At 43.8% G+C, this 25482-nt stretch overlaps 4 protein-coding genes across 6 annotated transcripts; 1 reads left to right on the forward strand and 3 right to left on the reverse strand.

Annotated features, from left to right (window-relative positions):
• Positions 1-1042: 1042 nt before the first annotated feature.
• Positions 1043-9210, reverse strand: klhl3 (kelch-like family member 3). The gene is made up of 15 exons (XM_027003554.2): positions 8900-9210; positions 8204-8323; positions 7855-7961; positions 7261-7382; positions 5391-5553; positions 5166-5275; positions 4620-4736; positions 4292-4441; positions 3985-4102; positions 3674-3871; positions 3173-3274; positions 2190-2318; positions 1837-1977; positions 1470-1613; positions 1043-1374 (listed from the first exon to the last, which is right to left on the reverse strand). The coding sequence occupies exons 1-15, from the start codon at positions 8911-8913 to the stop codon at positions 1346-1348; spliced, it is 1764 nt and encodes a 587-aa protein (XP_026859355.2). The 5' UTR covers positions 8914-9210; the 3' UTR covers positions 1043-1345.
• A 458-nt stretch (positions 9211-9668) lies between these two features.
• On the reverse strand, positions 9669-13641 carry hnrnpa0a (heterogeneous nuclear ribonucleoprotein A0a). Its single transcript, XM_027003578.2, has 4 exons — positions 12738-13641; positions 10387-10504; positions 10145-10209; positions 9669-9969 (listed from the first exon to the last, which is right to left on the reverse strand). Exons 1-2 carry the CDS (start codon positions 13549-13551, stop codon positions 10449-10451), a joined length of 870 nt encoding a protein of 289 aa, XP_026859379.2. The 5' UTR covers positions 13552-13641; the 3' UTR covers positions 9669-9969; positions 10145-10209; positions 10387-10448.
• Positions 13642-13644: 3 nt separating this feature from the next.
• dpf2l (D4, zinc and double PHD fingers family 2, like) lies at positions 13645-20512 on the forward strand. 3 transcript variants are annotated; one of them, XM_035532059.1, is made up of 11 exons: positions 13645-13679; positions 14789-14949; positions 15090-15197; positions 15296-15492; positions 15907-15999; positions 16099-16183; positions 16263-16394; positions 16528-16659; positions 18854-18966; positions 19084-19165; positions 19542-20512. In XM_035532059.1, the coding sequence occupies exons 1-11, from the start codon at positions 13660-13662 to the stop codon at positions 19622-19624; spliced, it is 1206 nt and encodes a 401-aa protein (XP_035387952.1). In that variant the 5' UTR covers positions 13645-13659; the 3' UTR covers positions 19625-20512. The 3 variants fall into 3 exon arrangements, with proteins under 3 accessions (XP_035387952.1, XP_026859377.1, XP_026859378.1); XM_027003576.2 differs by lacking the exon at positions 13645-13679 and adding an exon at positions 13712-14199; XM_027003577.2 differs by lacking the exon at positions 13645-13679 and adding an exon at positions 14212-14230 and having other exon boundaries at positions 19542-20511.
• Positions 20513-20640: 128 nt separating this feature from the next.
• Positions 20641-22562, reverse strand: LOC113573364 (muscarinic acetylcholine receptor M1). The gene is made up of 2 exons (XM_027003575.2): positions 21758-22562; positions 20641-21584 (listed from the first exon to the last, which is right to left on the reverse strand). The coding sequence occupies exons 1-2, from the start codon at positions 22481-22483 to the stop codon at positions 20841-20843; spliced, it is 1470 nt and encodes a 489-aa protein (XP_026859376.2). The 5' UTR covers positions 22484-22562; the 3' UTR covers positions 20641-20840.
• Positions 22563-25482: the final 2920 nt, after the last annotated feature.

The raw sequence follows: 25482 nt of genomic DNA on the forward strand, positions 1-25482 counted from the left end.
TTACTCTGGCTCTGTAAGGTCATCATGCCAGTTATTATAAATCATTAATATCTTTTTAAAAACTTAAATCAGTTGATTAGTTAAGTTCTAAACTCCACATATTGCCATGTAAAATAAAGTTGTTACAATATTGTGAATTAATCCAAAAGAAATATGTAAAATGATACTTAAAATTCAAAAGTTCCATAACCTTATGTACACGAACATTTTATTGCTTTTAAAGACTGTGTACTGCTGTTGAAAAATTACAGTGCAATATCAAAGATCTCTGCAGAGATAATCCAGTTCAGTCTCTCCCATAAAGCCACAACAGATACCTGACCTGATGATGTGCATTTCACACAGTTAGCAATTTATGAATATAAATTATTACTGACCAAAACTGGCTCACTTATAAAAGTGCTTATATGAAGTTATTGACATTGCCATGTTAAATTTGGCATGTTACCCAATGTTTATGGTGTTTGTTGGCATTCTAGTACAGATATGCTATATTTTAAATGCATTATGGCACACGAGCAGCAAATTTAAACTGTTCTTTCAGTTAGCGTATGTTTCTTTGCAGTGTCGTTTCTAAAGGTACTTCTTATCCAAAACCCTGTATATTGCTCAGTCACTGTCACGGTCACACAGATAGGAAGGAAAAGTGAGATCCCTTCACGAGAGCATGGACGGAGTCCAGATGCCAGATGCTGGCATCGCTCAGTCCTGCCCCATGTGGCTCATTTTAGAGGATGAGATGCAGCAAGTAGTGCAAGCTTGGCCTGGTCACAGAGCGGGCGTGGAGGCCGAAGGCCCGTGCGGGAGCACCGTAGAGGCGCCACAGACCCCGGCTCGGCTGCGGCCTACAGAAGACCCCCCCAGTAGGTGCACCCTAGCCCCCACCGTAGCTGCGCCACAGACCCCACCGTAGACCCCCCCCCCGACTACGCCTCCTACGGCCCCGTTCCCTGACTCTGACCGCAGGCACCCTCGCTGCTGTCGCAAACAGGTGAGAGGCAGCGGGTCGCTCAGTGTGTTGCAGATCAGTATTGGGGCGGAGAGGGAAGTTGGCACTTGCTCTCCAAGCGTTGCGGTTCCGTTCCCCCTCGCCGGTCCGTCCCCTGCTGGGTTGGCTTGGGGGGGGTGTTACGTGCCTCAGGTCTCAGAGTGGGACCGCCTGCCGTGGCGTTCTGGCGGGCGGGTGGGTCTACGCGACTGCGTGTGTCGAGCGGGTTTTTTCGGGGCCCACAGGGCCACGGCGACTCTGCCCACCTGCACCCACACCCAAGCGTTAAATGACAGTGTGTCTCCCGTGGTCCTTCCCTTCGTGTGGAGGTGGCAACCTGCTCACCAGGGCTCTTAGTCATAATGGCTTGTCGATAACCGACACCCCTGAAACGAAAGCAAAAACGAGTACACACAAAGCTCAGCATGACTGCGCGGTGACCCCAGGGTCCGACGCGGATGTGCTGTGACGGGGGGCTGACCTGCGTAGCTGCGCCCGTTGCTCATGTTGGTGGGGAGGAGGCTCCATTTGTCTGAAGCAGGGTTATAGTACTCCACGGAGGACAGGTTACACGAGCCGTCATCGCCGCCGATCACATACAGCAGGCCGTTTATGGCACACACTCCTGCAGACAAACAAGGTCATATCAGAAATCACATACACACACACACACGCGCAAATCAAGGACTCATTGTTTTACTTCACATACAAGACGATGTGCATAACACCATTTAAGTAATACTTGACTTCATAAGGCCCATTTCCTGCATTTCAGTTACTAACTTGCTATGTGGACGCTTTCCCGCCTGCAGGCGTGTAGCTTAGCCCGTCACGCCGGGCCTGCTCACCTGCATTCCTCCTGCACATGTTCATGTCACACACCTGCCTCCAGGTGTTAGTGGCTGGGTCGTACACCTCCACACTCTTCCTCACCAGAGGACCGTCGTGTCCTCCGGCTGCAAACAACTGTCCATTCAGCACTCCGACTCCTGCATGCGTGCATGGGCGTGCGCGCACACGCACACACGCGCACACACACACGCGCGCACACACGCGCACACACACGCGCACACACACGCGCACACAATGTAAACCTCTGTATATGAAGCTGAGCAGATGGCAGCACTGAGGACAAATTCAAGGATTCTGGGCATTTAGCAGCGTGTGCAGCTCCGGTTCGGCGTGTTGTGTAGAGCCACACCTGCTCCGCTGCGTCTGGTGCTCATGTCGGCCACGTAGCCCCATTTGTTACTGACAGGGTTATACTCTTCCACCGTGCTGAGACACTGCCGAGACGCCCCATCATATCCCCCCACTGCATAGAGCTTCCCTGTAAACACACACACCAGAACCAACCCTCACCCTCTCATACACATGCAAAATAGAACATTCCTCATACAAATACACACACACACCATAACCGTTCCTCATGTGCTCATACACATGCAAAATCTACCGTTCCTCACATATTCATACACACATCATAAGCGGTCCTCCCGCACTCATACAAACGCATCGACTGTTCCTCACATTCATACACATGCATCATCAACTACATGTTCATGCACGCGCGTCTTAGACTGTTCCTCATGTTCATGCACGCGCGTCATAGACTGTTCCTCATGTTCATGCACGCGCGTCATAGACTGTTCCTCATGTTCATGCACGCGCGTCATAGACTGTTCCTCATGTTCATGCACGCGCGTCATAGACTGTTCCTCATGTTCATGCACGCGCGTCATAGACTGTTCCTCATGTTCATGCACGCGCGTCATAGACTGTTCCTCATGTTCATGCACGCGCGTCATAGACTGTTCCTCATGTTCATGCACGCGCGTCATAGACTGTTCCTCATGTTCATGCACGCGCGTCATAGACTGTTCCTCATGTTCATGCACGCGCGTCATAGACTGTTCCTCATGTTCATGCACGCGCGTCATAGACTGTTCATGTTCATGCACACGCGTCATAGACTGTTCTTCATGTTCATGCGCACGCGTCATAGACTGTTCCTCACGTTCATACACACGCATCATAGCTGTGACAATTCAGCAGAGCTGGAAAGAGTACAAATACAGATGTTTATGAACTTCCAGCGCACAAATCCCTGAGCAGAAGAACAGTATCTGTGACATCACCGCTATCCAACACGGCTCAAGTGGATGTGCAGTGCGAGACCCGTACCGTCTACAACTCCTACCCCCACACTGCTTCTTCTAGTGTTCATGGGAGCCACAAACGACCACTCATTAGTCTTGGGGTTATACGCCTCCACTGAAGACAAGCCTGTAAAAAGAATGAGGGAGAGCGTGTGAGAGAGAGAGGAAGAAAATGTGTCAATGCCTACATTTACACCAACAATCCTAGACGCACACAGAAAACTGCCCACCAGGTCTACGACTCTCTCTCAAAGTGTTACAGCAGAGCTGTGTCTCAGCCCAGAGCCAGTGCTTATAGTCGGTTTAGTCACGACCACGGCTCATGCAAGAATTTGCCGTTTTGTTTCAAATAATGCAATACTGTCGACAACTGTAGCCATCAAAGTACACCACCATTTGCAAGCTGCCATCTGAACGTCTTTAGTTCAGCAACTTCTGAAAGTATCGCAACTGACATTTTAGATTTGGCACATTTGGTGGTTGGCGGGTCAGTAATAATGGAGAAGTGACGAGAGGCTCGCTGTACCCGTGCTGCCGTCGAATCCGCCCACGGCGTAGAGCAGATCAGCCAGAACGGCAGCACCCAGCGTGCTGCGCCTCTCCTGCATGCTGGGAATGACGCTCCACTGGTCCCGCACGCAGTCGTACACATCCACAGTCCTCACGCGCAGGGACCCGTTAAAGCCTCCCACAGCATAAACCTTGCCAGCCATGAACACCACACCTGGAGCACGTGCACACACACACACACACACACACACACACACACACACTCACGGGGTTAGCCCAAGAGGCAGCCAGTGGAGAGTGAATTCGGGGCTTAAAGGGGAGGCTCACCTGCCCGGCAGCGTCTGGAAGGCAGGTTGGCCACCTGGTACCAGCGGTCCTCCTGGAAGTCATAGCACTCCACACTGCGGATGGCTTTAGGAGCCTGACCACCCACCACAATCATTACCTGGCAAGAAGAAAGAGGGTGGAAAATTCTTAAAAGGACAGGTCACACATCACTGGACAAAGGCACTTAAAAGGTGGAGCACTGAGGGAAAGGGTTTATCTCTGTAATGGCAGAGGTACGGGGCCGCACACACGCTCACACACAAGCTCAAGTCGGAGTACCTGTCCTTGCACACATAGTACTTCCCACCTTAGGCAGGCTGACCGGCGTGCGGGGGCGTGTCCTGTCTGTCTTCATCAGGTGCCGCTGGTCTGCGGGTAACAGGTGGTACTTCATGGCTTCAATTAGAAAGTCCTTACATGTGTTGTTGTTTTTGATTAAAGCCTCCTCCTCTACGATCTGCTCAGACACAGAAAACGTGCACACGCATACTTCAGTTATGCGGAAAAGGCTCGAAGCAATTTCAATAATGCAACCTTAAAAAAAAAAATTATTATTATTATTTTTTTAAATCTTTCAAATTATTTGTGAAATACTGCCTGAGCCCACGGTGTGAACGGACTTGGCGCTGGCCCACCTGAACCAAGTAGTCTCTGGACAGGAGCGGCAGTCGGACATGCTCCATGAGCTTTGGCATGTGCTCTAAACGGGCCTCCTCGTCGTGCTTTATCCACGCGATCATGGCCTCGAAAACCTGAGGAGGGAGGGGACCGGTGTGAGGAGCCTGGGCTGCCAGCCTGAGAAGGCAGCATCGTCGTGCCTGCTCTGGTGCCAGGCGACACCTGGCAGCAGGCGAGCGCGTGGACGACGAGCTGGGATGCGGTGTCGCGGGGCGGCTAACGGGCCGCGAGGGCTGACGCGCGGCTCGTCGAGACGACGCGACACGCTGAGAGGCGAGCTGTTTATGACGGAGCCTTTCGCGAGCTGACTACTGAACAAAGTACAGATGAGATTAAACAAATGTGCAGTGCTGAGTCAGTGGATTTGGTCAGGATGAGCCCCGATACGGCGCTCGTGTCGTAGAGAACGACGGATTATTAGCGGAGAACACGAACATATACGGACACTTCACGGGACAACAGAAGTAAGCGGCACGTGGCTTAAACGAAGGAGTCAAGGTTACCTGCTCCTCGGTGGACACTGTCAGCTTGTCACTGGAGATAAGACTGCACACCTGCTGCAAGGAAAGACCCAGGAACTCCTCCCCCAGCATGACCTCGGAGAAATGCTGCTCTGTTCAAAACAAGAAGGGGAGCACACGCACACGCACGCACATTACTCAACTGTCCTGCTGTCCAGCTTTCTCCCCTCAAGCTGGGAGCAGAAGGGCCGTGGTCAGCGCACTGACCGGCGTAGGCGTGGGCCTGGCGCAGCAGGTCCGTGCAGGTGTGCAGGTCGGCGAAGGCGCGGATGCCCAGGCAGTTGGTGGGATGGAGCTGGCTCTGCAGGAACTCACAGCACGCTTGCCTCACATCCATCAGCTGTAGCAAGCCGGCGGCAGCCAGGAGCACCTGGGCACAAACGTGACAGTGTGGCGAAGGCGGTAGCTCGGTGGGCCACTATTGGGCCCCTGAGCGAGCCCCTTAACCCTCAATTGCTCAAGCTGTATTCAATGATAACTGTAAGTCAGATAAATGTAAATGGACATCTATGTGAACTTTAAATAAGTGAAGCAAAATACTATACATATAACGAATGAGAGCATTTTTTCCTGACTGCTTAATATTATAGTTCGTAGCTACATGGATAAATTGATAATAGAGTGCCTGAGGAAGCCTTGCTTAGTGAGCTCAGAGACAAATACGCAAATACGCAGCTCAATGCCACAAATGTAAATGGGGACCAGGCAGGATTAGGGGCCCGAGGCTTTAGGGAACAATGTGGAACTCACTGTGAGAGTTTCCTGAATTCTCAGAAATAATATGATAACCCAGCTAAGAAACAGCACACTCATTAATGCGACATCACGAGGGCTATGGAGTTTAGCCGTGCTTATATCATCAATAAGAAGAAATAGAATCCACTAGGTTTCTTTCTAAACTTATCATCACAGAAACAAAGAAAGGTTCGTGCCTCCATCTGCACACAATGGGTCAGGAAACGACAGCCATCAGTTACAGACTGAGGCACAAAAAGAGCAATCGAGACCCATCTCAAAGGGGACCGAAACTTTCATCACGGAAATCATCACCGAAACTAATGCTTATCTTTTTTACACCTAACAAAGTTTCACACAACAGACACAGAGCAGGAGGACACAAAATATCAGCCATCATATAATCTGCTCTACCATGAGATGGATCTTTTGACCACACTATCTGTTTTAATAAAGAATTATAAAACCAATTCTGACAAACTTTTGTCAGGAGGCTCATGATACAGTATTTGTTTTGTGATTTCTGTGAGGGCTTGTTTGCATACATCATTATTGCAAAAGACTATACCTAACGACCACAACTAACAAATAAGATATAGTACACTCCAACAAGAAGCTCTGATACAGCCCTCAGACCCAAACCCCAAACCCCCTGTGAACAAAGACAATGGTGGTAAACACATGCAGCCCTTTCCTCTGCTAATAATGACAGGAAATGCTGTGGTGCAGACTGCACTGGCCAGAAGCAGAAAACAGGGGCAGACGCATTCCAAAGGGGTTAAGGTTGCATGGCTAGGTGGACAAGGCAGAGTCAAAGTTCATGAGTACAGAAATGCACTTTCTGGGCACCGTTTTCAACACTACATAAAAAGCAGTGGATGAAACACGGCTTGTGTTTCACCACACTAGGATTGCCCCGTGAATGTCAACCATCTGCTGTCGGTTTGCTGAGCTATTCAAGTCATGCAGTGGTTTTTGTGTGTGTGTGTGTGTTTTTTTTGTTTTTTGGGGTTTTTTTTGGGGGGGGGGGGGGTTCACTCAGTATGCAATAACAGGATAAGACAGACAGCACCTTGCAGAAATGCACTTCAATGAGGAATTCTGAATAAGGGCAATCATAAATATATATTTACATTCTAGCAGGACCACACTGGCTGAATGAAAAAACCCATAACAGCATGCACTGGTGGTTGACTGAGGAGAGAAGACGAAAGCTGGACGTGGAGTGACTGGTAAAGTAGGGGGTCTCTAACCATGTCTAACGTACAGTAGCATTTCAGACTTTACCGAACAGCCAACTCCGATTCGACTGACAACATTTGCGTTCAGCCCTACGACATACCTGAACGCTGTCCTCAGACACTTCAATCTCTGCTGTATAAATGTAGTCCACCAGTTTTCGGAGAGTCTGTCCATCCATGTCCCTTATCTCCACACATGGGGCCTTACTTTCAGTCATTTCTCCTGCACACAGCAAACAAGACACAGAAACTGCACCGGGGGAATTGGTGTACACTTGGTCATGCTGAACATTCTGTTCATATGCAGAGTACTTGTGAAGCAAGTGGAGAAGAATCCAGACTTGATAGTAATACACAGGAGACATTTGTCTTAGGCTCAACGAGCAAGAATATTAATCACTCTTTCTAAGCAGTGATATACACTGCTGGTACACAAGTAACAAACAAAGCCTTTTCTACACTGAATGGCAACATTCTACACAGACACTGTATCAGGCTTCTGCACCCAGCAGTGAACATTACTGGTTAGACATAGTAACCAATATTGCAGCTCACTGAGCCCAAGACAAACATCTTTCATGTTAAGTGAGGTCATAGGGTTTTGATCACAAATTTTGAACATGCATGCAGAGTTCTGCATTTTACCTTTGAACAGATTATGTTACGTAGCACACATCTTACACTGAGCCTAGTACCTGTGAACATAGCGCAGAAGTAGGGACTGCATGAAGCCAGCACCACTTTATGGGCAGGAATTTCCACGTCTCCAGCTACCAGCAGCACATCGCAAAGAATCTTCCTGCTGTGGAAGATTGCAAGACAGAATGGTAAGCATTTCTTTGTTGTTATTCTGACAAGAACTGGCCCGTCAAAAGTCTAAAAAAATCATTTTGAAAAAAATCACAAGGTAGTGCACCTGGATACAAGATAAACACTACAAACAATCTTTACTAAATAAATATTTTAGTATAAACTTTACTAAATATAAGTAAATATGCCAACAATACATGTATAAAAATGTTGATATAAAAGCCTCGCACCAACCTCCTCAGGTCGTTCATCAGGCTGAAGGCTTTCCACATATGCGTATGGTTGAAGGTTTGCATCCCTGCATCTCTACCATCCACCTCTAGTTCAAGTCCTGGTGGGGTTGTAGTTCGACTCCTACAAAGGTCACAAACATCACTGTAAACATCTTCTTTACACACACAACCAGGAGACACAGATATAGTTCACAGTCTTAACTTTCCATGCAAAGTATTGCCTCCGTGAGCAAACCAATTACATAAGAAAATGAACATTTTGAACACATTATGTTAAATTTTTGCGTGTTTGGTCAAGCATCTCAAGACATGCAGGTGATATCAACTACTGATGTCACCTTAATGACATATCAACTGCTATATTCAAATAATTACAAAGCAACTGTTCCCAATTTTAGAGGCGCCTATTGACAGCGTTAAATAACGTATGTTGCAAATGTTAATGTAAACCCGATATTGGTCAAAAGGTCTTTTTTTTCTCCTACACTGCTTCTACACCACGGTCTACAGCAGCTTTTACAGCGAGCATAAGTAGCCATGTCACATCACACTATCCAGCTTAGTCAGCTAGCTTAGCATCCTATCACATAAAGCTTTCCCACTGAGTTGTTCAATGAGCGGTTTGTTTCGTTGTTTGCGTATTCAGCACTTAAAAACTCTTATGGCGGTTCCCGTTACCGAACCTACAATCACTTACCCGTCAAATTCCATATTTCCTGGAAGAGTACCTAGCTATCGAGCTAGCCGAATGGCTAACGCTGGCGAGTCTGGCCGTCTTCTCGATAACCAGGCTAGGTTAACTAGCTTAGCTTAGCTACATCGCTCGTCCCGCTGCGCCTCGCCGGCCCATAACGGTTTCCTATAGCAGGGACCGGTTTGTTTTTCCAGTCGGGCTGTGGTCTATTAGGCTTCTATATTTCAAGGCGTCCTAGACAATGTTTACATGCTGACTGTCAGAGTCCGTTTTAGCCCACCCTGCTCGCTGATCGCTCACTCTAGACCGTCCAATCAGCACGCCTCCATCACGGACCGTCTACGTTGCCAAGGAACACACCAACCACCTCCCGGGAAATGTTTTTTTTAAATAATGTTAAGCGTAGGATGCGAGATGTTTAGGAACCAACTTGAATATACGCTGGAGTATATATACGCGAGTTTTTCATGCTTAATGGTAGATACAAGTAATCAAAATTCCCATCAGTTTGACATACTGCTCTGAAGGAAATTGATTCACAAATTAAACAAGAATTTTACGATTTGACCTTTGCATGGTATAACTGATTGAACTGTTTTAGCAGTTAATGTCACATAAAAAGTCGTTCAATGGCATGCACCAATACGCAAGAGTAAGATACTTTCAGTTTATTTAGATACTTTAAAGATCTGGACATGGAATTGTACATGGCAAACAACTTTACATACATTATTCTCAAGTGAGTTTTAGGGGCCATTTCATTAACTGCCATTTTTATATTTTAAAATAAAGATGGGAAAAACTGATTCAAACAACAGTCTAATTCACATTTTATTAACCCATAAACCAATAGTGAAACATTTACATTTACAAGCCACCCTTATACACAGAAACTCCCATATTTGTCATGACAATTGTGTGCTCCCTAAGAATTTCCATTCATTGTTATTTTACTAGATTTAGACTTCAGAACTCAGTCGAGGGATGTGACGTGGTCGAATCCATATCTTGCAAAAAGCTGTCTCCATGGCTGCAACTTACTGGAAACAGCAGCATACCAGGTTCTACTCAGTCTGCCACATAGAAATGAAGAGGGATAGCAAAAAGAAGACACTTGCATTAATTAAAATTACCATTGTTGATGATTACCTACCCTAGAGGGTCATCAATGATTCCTGAGTACCTTCCAGTACAAATATCAAGCACAAACTTTTAGTATAGTTAAGAGTTAATGTAAAATGAACTTACCACTGCTGTATCACACAGTACTCTGTGTGAGGGGGTGAGCAACTGCCTTCCAAAGGTTGCCATTGCTAAATTTCAAAAGGGGATGGGGGTTAAGGCTCCAAAATAACTAAAGACAAATCAGACTGAGCCTAATAATTCAACTGTTAAGACTTGTTCTGCACTAGTCCAATCTTGTTCGAAAAGGTAATAAATGCAGGTCTCCCAAATGTGAAATGGGACATTAAAATACATGATGTGCTCACCTCATTTGCTGAGAGATCCATCAGGTCAGTCAACCCAACTTCAGTTCCTGCAGTTTTTTTTTTCAACCAGCTGGACTCAAAACTGAGAAACTACCTAAACGCATCCGTTTTTCCATTTCTGCAGGTAAAAGGAGAAAGAAGTCATTATTATGTGATGAACTAATCTGCAGTTTCCTAAGCAACAGGTCTACATCTGCCAAACCCAGTCAATGATTCACATTCTTTCACCATCATTCCTTCAAGGCAAATGTAACTGTCCAAGATATAGAAGGGAGGAACAATACAAGTTGTGCACACACGTCACCAGGCCAGACCATGGCTGATTTAATCTAGCTACTTCAGCTATGGAAGAGGTTTACAGTTTAATGCACAGAACATCAATATCCAAGTCCTTTCAATGTGCATATAAAATGTATAGGGACAAAACACAAGCAAAAACACCAAGATGATGAGGGAGGGGGGTATTGATAAGATGTAAGGTAAATAACTGAAGCCACAAACCTTGCATAAAAATGCTGATCTCCTTGTATTTGGTGTCAATTATATCTGGAACTAATGCATCAAGTAAACAGGAACTCTAAGCCCCACACTCCGGTATGACCTTAAACTGAAAATTGCCTAAAATATTGGATTAGGACATAACTAGACGAGTATCACCACAGCTTCATACACATTGAACCAAACAATATTCTAAATACCACTTGTCATTCACATGATCACCTCAAATTAACTGATAAGTATAAAATTAAATGTTGGAAGTCATGTTGCATGCACGCTTTACTCGTTCATCTAGCAAATACCTGATAGTACGAAGTTCAGTGGTTCCGGGTGGATCCATATAGTGTTTAAGACACACTTAATGCAATATCTTGTGTATAAAGTATTTCTACAAACCTGAAACCTGGTGCGAATATCCTATGGACTTTCAGCTGGTTTTCTACAGCACTGGCGTACCCCTGGAGAATCCAATGACGTAGTAGTGGACACAGCTAAGGTATTGATCCATCTTATCTGATCACTAAAAGTACTGGAACAAAGCTCTAGACATATTTTTACAGTAAAGACAACATCCTTATTTAATGGTTGGGGAAATATTACATTCCCCATATGCTAATGTAGAGATGATCAGAGTACAAAGAAAATTTGAGCCTGACCAGCAGCATGTAATTGCAATGATTTGGGGTTACTCAGGCAACTAATCTAATTGGTTTAGTCTACTTCAAGCCACCCAAAAAGGTTCACCTTGTCAAAAACATAATGGCTAATAGAGTAAGAACTTTTATTAATAGAAGTACATACAGTTTACTTGTAACTGAAAACAATATTTAATAGGTCAATACCTTATCAGTAATACAATGAGACAATGCATTTAAAGGAATTTAAGTCCTCTTCTGAATTATTTAAACCGAAATATGAAAAACTAGAAAAGCCGAGATCAGTCCTATAACCAGGCTTTTCAATGAAAACAAGTTCACTGTAACATCTTTAACAATGATCATAATAACGAGTCAACTATTTAACATTATATTAATTGGAGGTTACACGTCAGTCACTACAACGGATTACAAAGTAGCTGATGAACCGCAAAACGAAACGTATCCGATCCTTCTACATGCTGCGCTCGTATCTGCTTTCTGAGACCGAGTTCGACTTTATCCATTTTAGGGCGAAGAGAGACACAAACCCCGTTCAACTCTAGTGACCAACGGGCCTATGTACAGCTGAACTAAGGACTAAAATTAAGTTCACGGGAACTGACGTGGCTAGCTACCTCTGTTCAAAACAATGTCCCAAATTTAACACTTCATATGCTTAAATAAAAAAGAAAAGAAATAAAAGACAGGATACAATACATATGCTAAAAGAGAACACATGCCTACACTAACAAGCAAGTGTACTAAACTTAATTCAAACAGACACACAAGCTTGGTAAAAACAGTTTTTCGACAGGTAACCTGCCCTTGCCACCCCTTGGGAAGTCAGGTAAAGAAAGAATCCAGAGTAGTAGTCCTATGACTTGCTGAAATTCCAACTAGTATCTTAGGGAAGAGAGATCGATGACTGAGAATGAATCGATTTGTTATATAGCTGCTGTAAGAACTTGATCGCTGGATTTAACTGTAGCATACAAGTTGTATAGGTACTCCCTACCTATAAGTCTGCTAGGCTGGATTAGTTGAAGATTCCTGTATGAATGATGAATGAATCGAAGTTCATTCGAGTCCTGGGGAAGGAGCAGCTCTTAATTTCAGACCTAAAATCACACCCTTAATACGAGCCTCCGTAACCACCCCTGCCGTAACCACCACCACCTCGGGAGTAAGGAGCGTTGCTTCTGCCCGAGTAATTACCTTTCATTGGCCCATAGCCAGAAGACTGCTGGCCATAGCCGCTTCCAAAGTCATTGTAGCCGTTACCGCCGCCGTAGCCTCCCATTTGGTCCCCGTAGCCTCCCCCATACCCGCCACCGTAGCCACCACCATAGCCTCCGCCATAAGCTCCGTCGTTGCCTCCATAGCCTCCGCCGTAGTTTCCGTAACCACCACCTCTTCCACCACCGTAGCCGTTCTGAGGTCTTCCCATGCCGCGTCCTCCTCTTCCTCCTCGGCCACCACGACCGCCAGCAGTTTGCATCTCTTGCTTAGTGAGTGCTTTTTTCACCTCGACTTTGTGTCCATTAATGGTATGGAACTTAAGCACTACCGCTTTGTCAGCAGAGTCGTTATCCTCAAAGTAGACGAAACCGAAGCCGCGCTTTTTACCGGTCTCTTTGTCCGTGATGACTTCGGCTTTCTCGACGGCGCCAAACTGTGAAAAACACTCGATAAGGTGATTGTCTTCGATGTCGTCTTTAAGGCCACCGACGAATATTTTCTTGACTTTAGCAAGAGCTTCTGGTTTTCCCGCATCTTCTCGGGCTACCGCTCGTTTGAGCTCAACGTTGTTACCATCCAAGACATGGGGCCTAGCAGCCATGGCCGCATCGGCCTCCTCGGGCGTCGAGTAGGTCACAAAGCCGAAACAGCGAGAACGTTTCAGCTGCTGATTTTGCACCACGACGCAATCAGTGAGCTGCCCGTACTGCTCGAAATGTTTGCGCAGTCCTTCGTCCGTTGTCTGAACATTGAGACCACCGACAAAAAGTTTGCAAAGCTGGTTTTCCATCTTACGTTAGCGTCCTCTGTTTTTAATGGTTTTACTGCGCCTGTGGACAGTATCTAAAATGGCGGCTTGTAATAAATGGCGGCGGACAGTCACCAGGCGGAGTGAAGGATGACTACGTCACCGAAAAGGTTAGCCCCGCCCCCATTCAACTGTCATCTTTACGCCTCACATATCTTGGTAAAATGTGAACATTGCTAACGTCTCAACCAATTTATCTTAGTTGTGAATGCCCTTTCACACTCATATTTAAGATCCTTATATATCTAGACCAATTTAGCTTTAGCTGTTAAGAATGTGCGCGGTAGGTAGTTACGAGAGATGAAACCGGCGTAATGACTAAATAGGAAGCTAATTTTCTTTGCATAAGTGATCTCGGTTTAAAATTCAGGGTTTTATCTGTGGGGTTTCCCTCTCCAACCGAGAATTTAATGTATAAATTAAACAAAATGAAAACTATTTGCCTGAACACGAGGGAGCTATCTTCTGTCATATAGCGTTAATCTAGGTAACTAACCTAACCTAGTTACCATAGCTAGCTAATGTTAGCTGGTTAGCTGGCTACGCACCTGGAGCACGCAAGCGCAGAATCCACATTTACAGCCCATCACAGCAAAAAATGGCGGCGGCCGTTGAGAATGTTGTTAAAGTGTGAGTTGATTTACGCGTTCCTTTTTTAATAGTTAAGTGAATATTCCCTGCATGGTGCCATCTAACAATCGGATAGTTTTATACTTAAGTAATGAACATATTGCTGATCGTGAATGAAAGGGTGTTAAAATTGACCTGCCAGCTACCTGCTAGCTAGCAAACTAGCTGCATCTTGTTCATTCATTGTTTTCCAAGGAAAACCAAAGCCTGATGTTTTCTAGCTAGCCACTTATTGTCCTTTCTGTTTCTTCGCTGGGCCAGTTAGCTAGCTAGCTAGTTATGTAAATAATCAGATAGCAAAGGTATAAGCATGTTTTACAAGCTGCTTGTATTTTGTGCATATTCAGCACCTCGTATGAACGCTTTCATGTTTGTGTGGGATAAGTAGCTAGCCATCTAGCTAGCTGTCCTAGCTATGTAGCAAGGCAGCATAGTTATTGTTTGGTTCCTGTAAAACGGTATAACGGTGTACCGCGCCTGTTTTGTTTAGTGGTAGTAGATTACATAAACCAAACAAATCAAATTAGATAGTCGTTAACATGTAGTCTTTTCCCTCTTGCTTTTAACCGCTGTCTGTTTTGGGTCATAGGCTGGGGGAGCAATACTATAAAGATGCCATGGAACAGTGCCACAGCTATAATGCCCGACTGTGCGCGGAAAGAAGCATTCTTATGCCTTTTCTGGACTCCCAGACTGGTGTAGCTCAAAGCAACTGCTACATTTGGATGGAGAAAAGACACAGGAGTGCAGGTTTGATTTTCTTTTATTCTTTAATCGATTGCCCCAGTGTCTCATGCTGTGTTCTTACCCACTGCTTATAGTGAACAGTGTATAGTTTGACATTTACTCTTTTTTTATCTTTACTAATTTCTTCCATTGTCCTTGATCAGGTACAGCACCGGGGCAGCTGTACACATATCCTGCCCGTCGCTGGAGGAAGAAGAGAAGGGCACACCCACCAGAAGATCCTGCTTTGGTTTTCCCACCCCTCAAAACAGGTAATTATATCTTTTACTTTGCTTTTTTTCAATTTAATTTAGAATGCTTAGCTGTTTTTTGTTTTTTTTAATGATCTCCTCTTCCACATCTCTCAAAGCCGAGCTGGAATTAGGGCTCAAGAAAGATGTGTTGGGGACCTTGGATGGTAGCAGCCTAGAAGCCTTGCTAAAAGGTGAACCACTAGATAAGAGAGCCCCTCCAGATCTCAGGGGCCCAGAGGAAGACACCAGTCTTGCAGACATCTCGGGGACCACTGGGGCCAGTAGCCACACTGGCTCCACACGGATCAGAAAGGTGAGTAGATTCAATGTTGATGTAACTCTGTTTTTTTTGGGGGGGGGGTGTTTTTTGTTCTAACACTTTGCCTAAACTTTGTTTTTGCACCTTCGTAGCTATTGATAATATTGATGCTCTAAGAAAAAACATTTTTTACGAAGGTCTGACTGCACTAGTCAGAAAATGTCTCCACAAAGAGCCAGCCTTCCTTGCCTGTTAACTGTTTTACATGTGCACACAGTGTATAAAGGGATAGGCAGAGCACTAAACATGCATGGCTTTTGAAGAAGGTCTGGATGGATAGGATAGAGCTGTGGGGTGGATAGCCCCTGGTCTTAGACTGGTGGAAGTCAGCAGGAACATGTAAATCACTTTTGACAGTTGAAGAGCAGTGTATAAATATAGCTGGATGTTTTTTTCCCCATTTCTTAGAGAATCCTGGAACCAGAAGATTATCTGGATGACTTGGACGATGAAGACTTTGAGGAAGAGACCCCAAAACGACGAGGGAAAGGAAAGTCCAAGGTAATTTATGCTGTGATATGCTGTTGCTTATTTACAATTTGCTGCTGGGGCATGTTTGTAAGATGTGACGGTGACATGTGAAATGGCTCTGTTTGCCAGGGTCGTGGAGTGGGAAATGGGAAAAAAAAAATGGAAGCTGCTGCAGCAGCACTGGAAGATCGTGATAAACCATATGCCTGTGACAGTAAGATTTCTCTTTCTTGTACAGCTGTTTTCTTATATATAATGTGTTGAGACATTAACACAAGTTTTTTTCTGCCTAGTCTGTGGAAAACGTTATAAGAACAGGCCAGGCCTGAGTTACCACTACACCCACTCTCACCTGGCTGATGAGGAAGGAGAAGACAAGGAGGAAGCTGAAATCCACACTCCTGCACCACATGAGGAGACCAAGAGTAAGTGTTGGCAGTAACACGCAGTAACACACCGCTCCTGACTGACTTAGTGTTTTAGATTATTCTAGTATATATCTGTGTTTTCAAATGAGTCCGTGATGCTAGAGAATTCATTTCTGTGTTTATTCCTCAGCTCCTAAAAAAGGTCCAAATGGTTTGGCCCCACCAAATGATTACTGTGATTTCTGCCTGGGTGACTCAAATATGAACCAGAAGACGGGCCAGTCTGAGGAGCTTGTGTCTTGCTCTGACTGTGGACGCTCAGGTAAGTCACATGTTTCTTTTTTCACCAATGTCAAGCCCTCTAGAAACAGTCATGCTTGCAGCAACCCAGGAATTGCAGCTTTTATGGGTTGTAGTTTCAGGAAAGTGACATTTTATGGTTTTGTTGGGTAGTTATTATACCTGACAATATACTGTGTTTATAGTATTGTGCAGGTACATGATATTTACAAGCCTAGGATACTGAGCATTAAGTATACTTTTAAAATTGTTAGGGAATTAAATGTTTACAGCTTCTAATGTTTTGATACCTGAAACTCAAGTTATCATTAAGGTTTTAGTGAAGTGTCTAACTTGTCCATCTGCTTGAAAAGGTAGTTAGCAAATGGTAAACTCTTGCTTGGCAGCTAATTATAGTGGTGTGAAAAAGTGTTTGCCCCTTCCTGATATCTTTTTGCATGTTTGTCACACTTAAATGTTTCAGATCAAACAAATTTAAATATTAGACAAAGATAACAAGTAAACACAAAATGCAGTTTTTAAATGAAGGTTTTTATTAATAAGGGGCAGGGGGATCCAAATCTACATGACCCTGTGTGAAAAATTGATTGCCCCCCCTTGTTAAAACACAAATTAACTGTGGTTTATCACATCTTTGGAGTTCAATCTGAGTTCAAGTTCTCTAGCTACACCTAGGCCTGATTACTGCCACACTTGTTCTCAATCAAGAAATCACTTAAATAGGACCTGCCTGACAAAGTGAAGTAGACTAAAAGCTAGAAAGCTTTTTACTGTGAGCTAAAGAAATTCAGGAACAAATGAGATACAAAATAATTTAGATCTATCAGTCTGGAAAAGGGTATAAAGCCATTTCTAAAGCTTTGGGACTCCAGCGAACCACAGTAAGAGCCATTATCCACAAATGGTGAAAACATGGAACAGTGGTGAACCTTTCCAGGAGTGGCCGGCCACTCCAAAATTACCCCAAGAGTGCAGCGACGACTCATCCAAGAGGTCACAAAAGGCCCCACAACAACAGCCAAAGAACTGCAGGCCTCACTTGCCTCAGTGTTCATGACTCCACCATCAGAAAGAGACTGGGCCTGCATGGTAGAGTTCCAAGACGAAAACCACTGCTGAGCAAAAAGAACATAAAGGCTTATCTCAGTTTTGCCAGAAAACATCATCTTGATGATCCCCAAGACTTTTGGGAAAATACTCTATTGACTGACGAGACAAAAGTTGAACTTTTTGGAAGGTGTTGGTCCCATTATGTCTGGCATAAAAGAAACACAGCATTTCAGAAAAGGAACATCATACCAACAGTAAAATGTGGTGGTGGTAGTGTGGATGGTCTGGGGCTGTTTTGCTACTTCAGGACCTGGAAGACTTGCTGTGGTAAATGAAACCATGAATTCTGCTATCTACCAAAAAGTCCTGAAGGAGAATGTCTGGCCATCTGTTCGTGACCTCAAACTGAAGTGCACTTGGGTTCTGCAGCAGGACAATGATCCAAAACACCAGCAAGTCCACCGCTGAATGGCTTAAGAAAAACAAAATGAAGTCTTTGGAGTAGTCTAGTCAAAGTCGTGACCCGAATCAGATTGAGATGCTGTGGCATGACCTTAAAAAGGCGGTTCATGCTTAAAAACCCTCCAATGTGGCTGAATTGCAACAATTCTGCACAGATGAATGGGCCAAAATTCCTCCACAGCGCTGTAAAAGATGCATTGTCAGTTATCACAAATGCTTGATTGCAGTTATTGCTGCTAAGGGTGGTCCAACCAGTTATTTGGGTTAGGGGCAATCACTTTTTTTTTCTTTTCTTTTTTTTTACACGGCCATGTAGGTTTGGATTTCTCTCCCTCTTAATAATGATAAACCTTTTGTTTAAAAACTGCATTTTGTGTTTACTTGTTATCTTTGTCTAATTAAATTTGTTTGAAGATCTGAAACGTTTAAGTGTGACAAACCATGCAAAAAAAGATACTTTTTTTTTTTTCCCACGCCACTATAAGTGCAACCATAGCAAAAACTAAACTTATTGTGTTGCTATTGTAGAAGCCCCAAGCAAACCTTTCAAAGAGTTGTCAGTAGTATTGAAATCTGCAAATGTAATTATTAGGTGACACTGGTGGTATGACTTTCAAAACACTCCCTAACTGTTAAACTGATGAAATTCATTGCTGTCTTTTCTATGACTGAGTGATGTAACACCTAATTTCCTGCTCCCCCAGGACACCCTTCTTGTCTTCAGTTCACAGCAGTGATGATGGCAGCTGTAAAAACGTATCGTTGGCAGTGCATTGAATGCAAATGCTGCAATGTTTGCGGCACATCTGAGAATGATGTGAGTTCACACTCACTCATGTACTGCACCCCATCTCACATTTATGCAAACACTGCATAGCATAACGCCTCTGTTAACACACATCAATGTGTCGGAGTTCTTGTTTTGCTCACCCAGGACCAGCTCCTGTTTTGTGATGACTGTGATAGAGGATACCATATGTACTGCCTCAGTCCTCCCATGTCAGACCCTCCGGAAGGTACTTTTTTCTGATGCTTATAACCACTGCCATCATGATTGTAAAGTTTAATAATATCCAAACCACTGCATATGACATTTAATTATTTCAGTCTCGCTAAAATTGGCAGGTTTAGTTTAGTTTTTTGTTTGTTTGTTTCCCCCCCCCCCCCCCCCAACTAAACTTTCCTGCAAGTTATCTAATTAAAATATAATTTTCTTAATTTAATACTGTTGTCATTGTGAACAGATTGTAAAGTTGAGTGAAACTGCTCATGGTATTTTCCATGAATTGCATGCAGGAAATTGGTATCACTTCTGAGTTCATCTACCTGTTGATCTTATGGTTCTTATTAACAACTACAGTTGTGTATTTCGTGTGTTTTGTGTGCGTACAGGAAGTTGGAGCTGTCGTTTGTGTTTGGATCTTCTGAAGGACAAGGCTTCTATCTACCAAAGCCAGAATACTACAATGGAGTAACCATGACAACAGGACTGCTGATCGAGAGCCTTCATCCTCCTCACAGACGCACACAAACAGCCCGTTTTACACTAAATAAAAAACAAATCCCTGTCCTCTCGACCCACTCCACTGGGGTGTTTGGTACAGGGCTGGAGGGGGCAAATGATATCCTTTAGGAAACAAAAGCTTCATCACATCACCTTATGTTCTGACTGTTAAGCGTTTCTCTGTATCTTGAGTGTTTGAATGACTTGAGCACACTAAGGAAAGGAGTTATTTCCTTTATTAATGGTTGTTAAAGCTGATTATTTGATTAAGCTTCTGTTTTTATTGGTTGTCTTTTTTTCTTTTTCTTTTTTTTTACTTGTTTACAATGCATGTCATAGAAATCTGATAAGGATATGATGGATTTTAATGTCTGTATGTATCTGAAGTATACCTCTTTCTTGTAACTTTTCCTTGCAGGAACTCATGGTGCCAAGGTCCAAATTATCAAAGCAGTTGTCTGTTTATTGTTGTTGTTTTTGTTTTTTTTCTGTCCATTTATGTAAAATTTTAAATATTGCTTTTGCTCTAGTTGTGTAGGATGGGGCAGTAACCAAGAGTTTGTTTATTTAAAAATATGGTTATATGAGCATATGATGTGTACTCTCATACACAAATAGTCTCACATGGGTATCTAAAATTTTTAGTCAAATTTTGTAAATGATACAGCTTGAGCTACGTTCAACTAACCATATTTAATCACTGTGTACTGTAACTTTTTTCTATTTGGTTTTGTGTGGTTCTTTGGTTGTTTTTTGTTTTGTTTTTTTATATTACAATAGAGTTTTGTGTCTGTTAGTATTTGGTAATGAAACTAGTGTTGTCTTTAGGCTCTAGTCTTGTCTCTTTTTAACCTCAATAAACATTCATGTAACACAAGAATAAATTCTTTCAAGTATTCTAAGTATCTTAAAAACTGTTACAATGCAACAAACAGTAAACCACGATTACAGTGTAGGAAACATTTTAACATGGTGCAAAAGAAGCATCCTCCCCAACTCCCATGGTGTCCACAAAAATGTACTGCAAGGTACATTTGCAAACCATCCAACCTTGGGTCCAGTTCAAAGAAGCTTGCATTTGAGTGAGATCAAATCTCTTGTATCTTTCAATACAAAAATCTATCCATAACATCAGTGGGCAAGAAAAGGCTTAACAGATGTATAGATGTAGTTTCCAGTGGGGGCTATTAGCTGCCCTGTAAACTGTTCCCCTTCTTTTGCTTCCTCCATCCGCAGAGGAGCAAAGCCTTAAAGGTGACCCGGAAGTGCTTGTTGCAGAGCGCATAGCAGACAGGGTTCACCGTGCTGTTGACATAGCAGAGCCAGTAGCCCAGCTTCCAAAGTCCATCAGGAACACAGTCTTCGCAGAATGTAGACACCAGCACCATGATGTTATAGGGTGTCCACGTCACCATGAAAGCCAGGAGGATGGCAGACAGGGTCCGCGCTGCTTTCTTCTCCCTGATCAGAGACCAGCTACGGGGCTTGCGGCTCTGCCGTACTGCTGTCCGTGAAAGAGGAGAAGCTTGCAAAGGAGCGTCCGGAGAGAGGCCGAGGGGGCCACCTGACTGGTCGAGTGACTGCAGGCTGTCTGAGGGACAGGGTCCGATGTTGATATCAGACTCAAAGTCAGAATCATTCACAGAGTCCAGGCGAGTTTCAAGCATGGGAACGAGGTGAATGTATGGAGTGTTCTGCTCCTCCTCCCCAACTTGGAGACTGCAGACGGTGCCGGTCCGAGGGAGGCTGTTTGCAGCGTGCGAAGGTGGTTCGAGGCATGGCTTCCTCCTCCTCTTCCACCAGGCTGCGGTGCAGTGAGTGATAGGGGGACACAGATTTGTGGGGTTCTGTTCTGGTTCTGGCTGCGTGGTTCTGTGATCGTTCTGGTTTACATGACTGCTACTACTCTGGGAGTTCTGATGAGAGGATCTCTGTGAGAAAAGGATACAAGCAAGCAAGATTTAAGACGAATGGTGTATGCTTTGCCTCTTGTCCCACAAGTTGGCCGGTTTTAAACGTGATCTTTCCTATCAGGAACCATCCTATCATGAGTACATAGTAATAAAATCTGATTTCAAAATGGATTGAATAATGCTGCGCTCACCTGCCATGGTCTGTTTTTGTCACTGCCCTCGGATGCCATTAACCCGGCCAGCTGCTTTGACCGTCTCTCTGTCTCTCGGTACACCTGCCAGTAGAGTGCCACCATCACGCTGACAGGCAAGTAGAAGGCAGCGATGGCTGTCCCAAACGTGATCACGGGCTGAGACAAGAACTGGACTGAACAATGGCCCTCTGCAACTGTCCTCACGCCTACTATGTGCTGCCAGAACAAGATGGCCGGTGCCCAAAGAAAAAATGACACACCCCATGCCAGGCCGATCAACAGCGCCGCTCTTCTGGTTGTCCGCCTGGTCCGATAGGTCAGAGGACGTGTGACAGACAAGTAACGGTCAAAGCTGATGGCCAACAAGTTCATGACAGAAGCATTGCTTGCCACGTAATCCACAGCCAACCAGACATCACAGGCAAGATTCCCTAAAATCCAGCGGCCAATCACAATGTAGGTGGTGTACAGGTTCATTGAGATGGTGCCGAGGATGAGGTCCGCCACAGCCAGGCTTAACAGGAAATAGTTACTGACAGTCCGGAGGAGCGGGTTCACCCGGAAGGAGATGATGACTAGGATGTTGCCCACAATGGTGATGGCTGACAGGGGGACAGTGATTAGAGTGATCATGGCCGTTCTCCAGGGGTGGGGACCTCCAGCAATCACCTCGGTAACATTGAATGACCTGGACAGAGTAAACGTGTCTGGCGTAACATTCATTATGATGAGAAACTGGAAGATTATCTTGACTCACTGGACTTCGGAGGCATGTTTTTTATAGCCATTACTGTAAGTTCTGTTGCCTTGCATGTTGTAGCCCTCTTGGAACCTGTGTGCAGAAATAGTTCTCTTATCAGAGTCAATGCTCTACAAAAATGGTTACGTATTTGAAAAAGGATTAGACATGAATGTAGCAAAACATAAAATATATAGTGCAACTGTAGCAAGGTGAAATGGACATTGAAAGTACTGCTTGTTTTTCATCTGCTACCTTAAACTCTTATCTAATCAGTCATTGGTGGTGTACTTTGTGATTAAATGTTTCTAACGACTAAAGTGACGTAATGTTCAAGAAAGGTGATATTGTTCAGTGTTAGTAAAAATCAGTGTTGTAGTAATGATTTGTTTTGTCTGCTTTCCATTTTAAAATCTAATTGCATTTGATTCATGTGTACACTCGCGCAGTGTAACTGATCTGTTTACAGTACGTTTTTGAGATTTCAAATATATAGGCATGTCTTAAAAATTCACCAATCACATTGTCAAATGTTCCAACTTATGTTACATGATAGCTCCTTTAAATAAAGCCAACATCCTGCTTCATTAATCAAATGTTCAGCTAGCTTTAGCTCTGTCATAACAGCAATTATTTTCCGCCTAAGCTAAATAATCGGAAAGTTTTGTTGCCATGCAAGTTCTCATAGAGCAGTGTCTCAAGACCCAGGGTATTTGACAAAAACAGTGCTTGGTCCACGGATACAGATCCTTCTCCACAAGTGAGCAGCTAATCCTAATACGAGTCCTACGTCATTAATAGACATCATTCAAAAAACTAGAACACTTACTCCACCCTCAACGGCAAACTACAGAGTTCAAATAAAGTCAGACAGAGGGAATCATGTGGGTCAGTGTGAACCAGGGTAACGCCACGGTTTTCCACAATTTATCAATCTGTCATGCAAGAGTGAGGCTTGAATCCCATTCGCAATTCACATTCAATTCATGTCCTTTAGGACTTTTCAATGAAATATTGACAAAGAAAAGTGTTTTCAACAATGCATTATTCAGTTAGCCATAGGTAAGAAGGAAACCATCATTGATATTTGTTGATCCTCACAACAAATATCCTAAAAGGCCTGATAAACACAGTGAAAGGAGAAAGGTCTAGAGAAAACATTCAGTTTGAGTCTTTTGCCTTTTCTCATATTAAACCAGAATGCTGAATTGCCTTCTTATTGAAATTCTAATTTAGAAATAATGCAGTTTTGAAGAGCTGTGAGTTCGACAACAAAACTAACGTTTTTTAGTTTCCTATTATCCTTCAAATTTTAATTCTTTTCTTGCCTTTAATGTTTTTTTACATGAAGTCTTTGTTGCGCTGTTACTACAAATGTTCTATAATACGGTTTAAAACAATAGTAACAAACGAAATTTTGTGATTCTTTTTATGAAAGAACTGATCTCTAATTCGTAACTTGGTAGGCGTTTGATATTATTCTGTTCACGAATGCACAAGTATATCTTAAAATACAGAACATCGCACCTTCCAGCGCAGTATTAATCTGGAAATTACAACTTTCGTACTCGGAGGCAGTGCATCTCAAAGTCCAATACCTGCGTCGTTTAGATATATTTTAGCTGCAGATGCAACACTGTTTCTGTGTGCAGACATCAACTCCATGCAAAGAAAGCGGGCCTCGAAATGGAAACCCACATACTCGTCCAAAGTTTTTGTGACAAGGAATGCATTTACATAAATATTGCATATAGCGCTTGCTTTAAATACAATACAAATGTATGAATATAACCTTTCACACACGTTTAATTTGTAATCCAAATCATAAACGCAGTTCTGTAACGAAATAAACGCAAAGTAACTAGAACGGACTTACTCAGTTACGGTAGCAGCCCATTACACGTGGTGCGACCGCACCGGCCAAAGCCACACTGGCACGTTGCGCTCCGGCGGAAAGTGAACCACTCCAATGCCCCACCTGGAGCGTGGGGTGGGGTAGCCTATAAAAGCCTGGGTGGATCAGGAGATGTGACTTGTGCAGCGAAGGAGAATGGCTGGATGAAGCTAAACTCTCAAACACATAATGAATAGCTCACGCCTAGAATGCTTTGGTTATGTAACGGGAATGACTATAGTCTGTAGACTAGCGTGGTACTAGACTTGTGGTACTAGACTAGATTAGACTTGTGTGGTACAAAAATGCAGTAGCTTTACGATGCAAGGGAAACCTAATCAGTTAATGAACGAACCGCAGGGTTTGGCCTCAATACATTTTTGACATTGAGACATTGAGAAAGAAAGTAGTTTAGGATGCAAATTAACACCAATGTTCTACCAATGTTCTTTCTTTCGAGTTTGAAGTACTGGGTGAGCAAATGGCTAGGCGTTTTATCTCACACACACACACACACACACACACACACACACACACACACACACACACACACACACACACACACACACACACACACACACACACACACAAATATTTTGATGCATAGAATTCTCAGCTCAGTTCGGCAGAGGGTGCTATTGAACAAGACATTCGGGCTCACTCCGTACTGCATGAACAGCAAGGCTGGGCTGCAGTGTTCAACAACGCTCCATCATTCAAAAGATGTAGCCTAAATATTACTATGCTATGATTATTCCAATCAAATACCGTTTTAATATATCACAAAATGTGTTAGAAATCGACAGTTAACAGTCGATGAGCTAATAGTTTCCTATTATCCTTCAAATTTTAATTCTTTTCTTGCCTTTAATGTTTTTTTACATGAAGTCTTTGTTGCGCTGTTACTACAAATGTTCTATAATACGGTTTAAAACAATAGTAACAAACGAAATTTTGTGATTCTTTTTATGAAAGAACTGATCTCTAATTCGTAACTTGGTAGGCGTTTGATATTATTCTGTTCACGAATGCACAAGTATATCTTAAAATACAGAACATCGCACCTTCCAGCGCAGTATTAATCTGGAA

Source organism: Electrophorus electricus, chromosome 12 (genome assembly GCF_013358815.1).
Source record: "Electrophorus electricus isolate fEleEle1 chromosome 12, fEleEle1.pri, whole genome shotgun sequence".
Classification (NCBI taxonomy): domain Eukaryota; kingdom Metazoa; phylum Chordata; class Actinopteri; order Gymnotiformes; family Gymnotidae; genus Electrophorus; species Electrophorus electricus.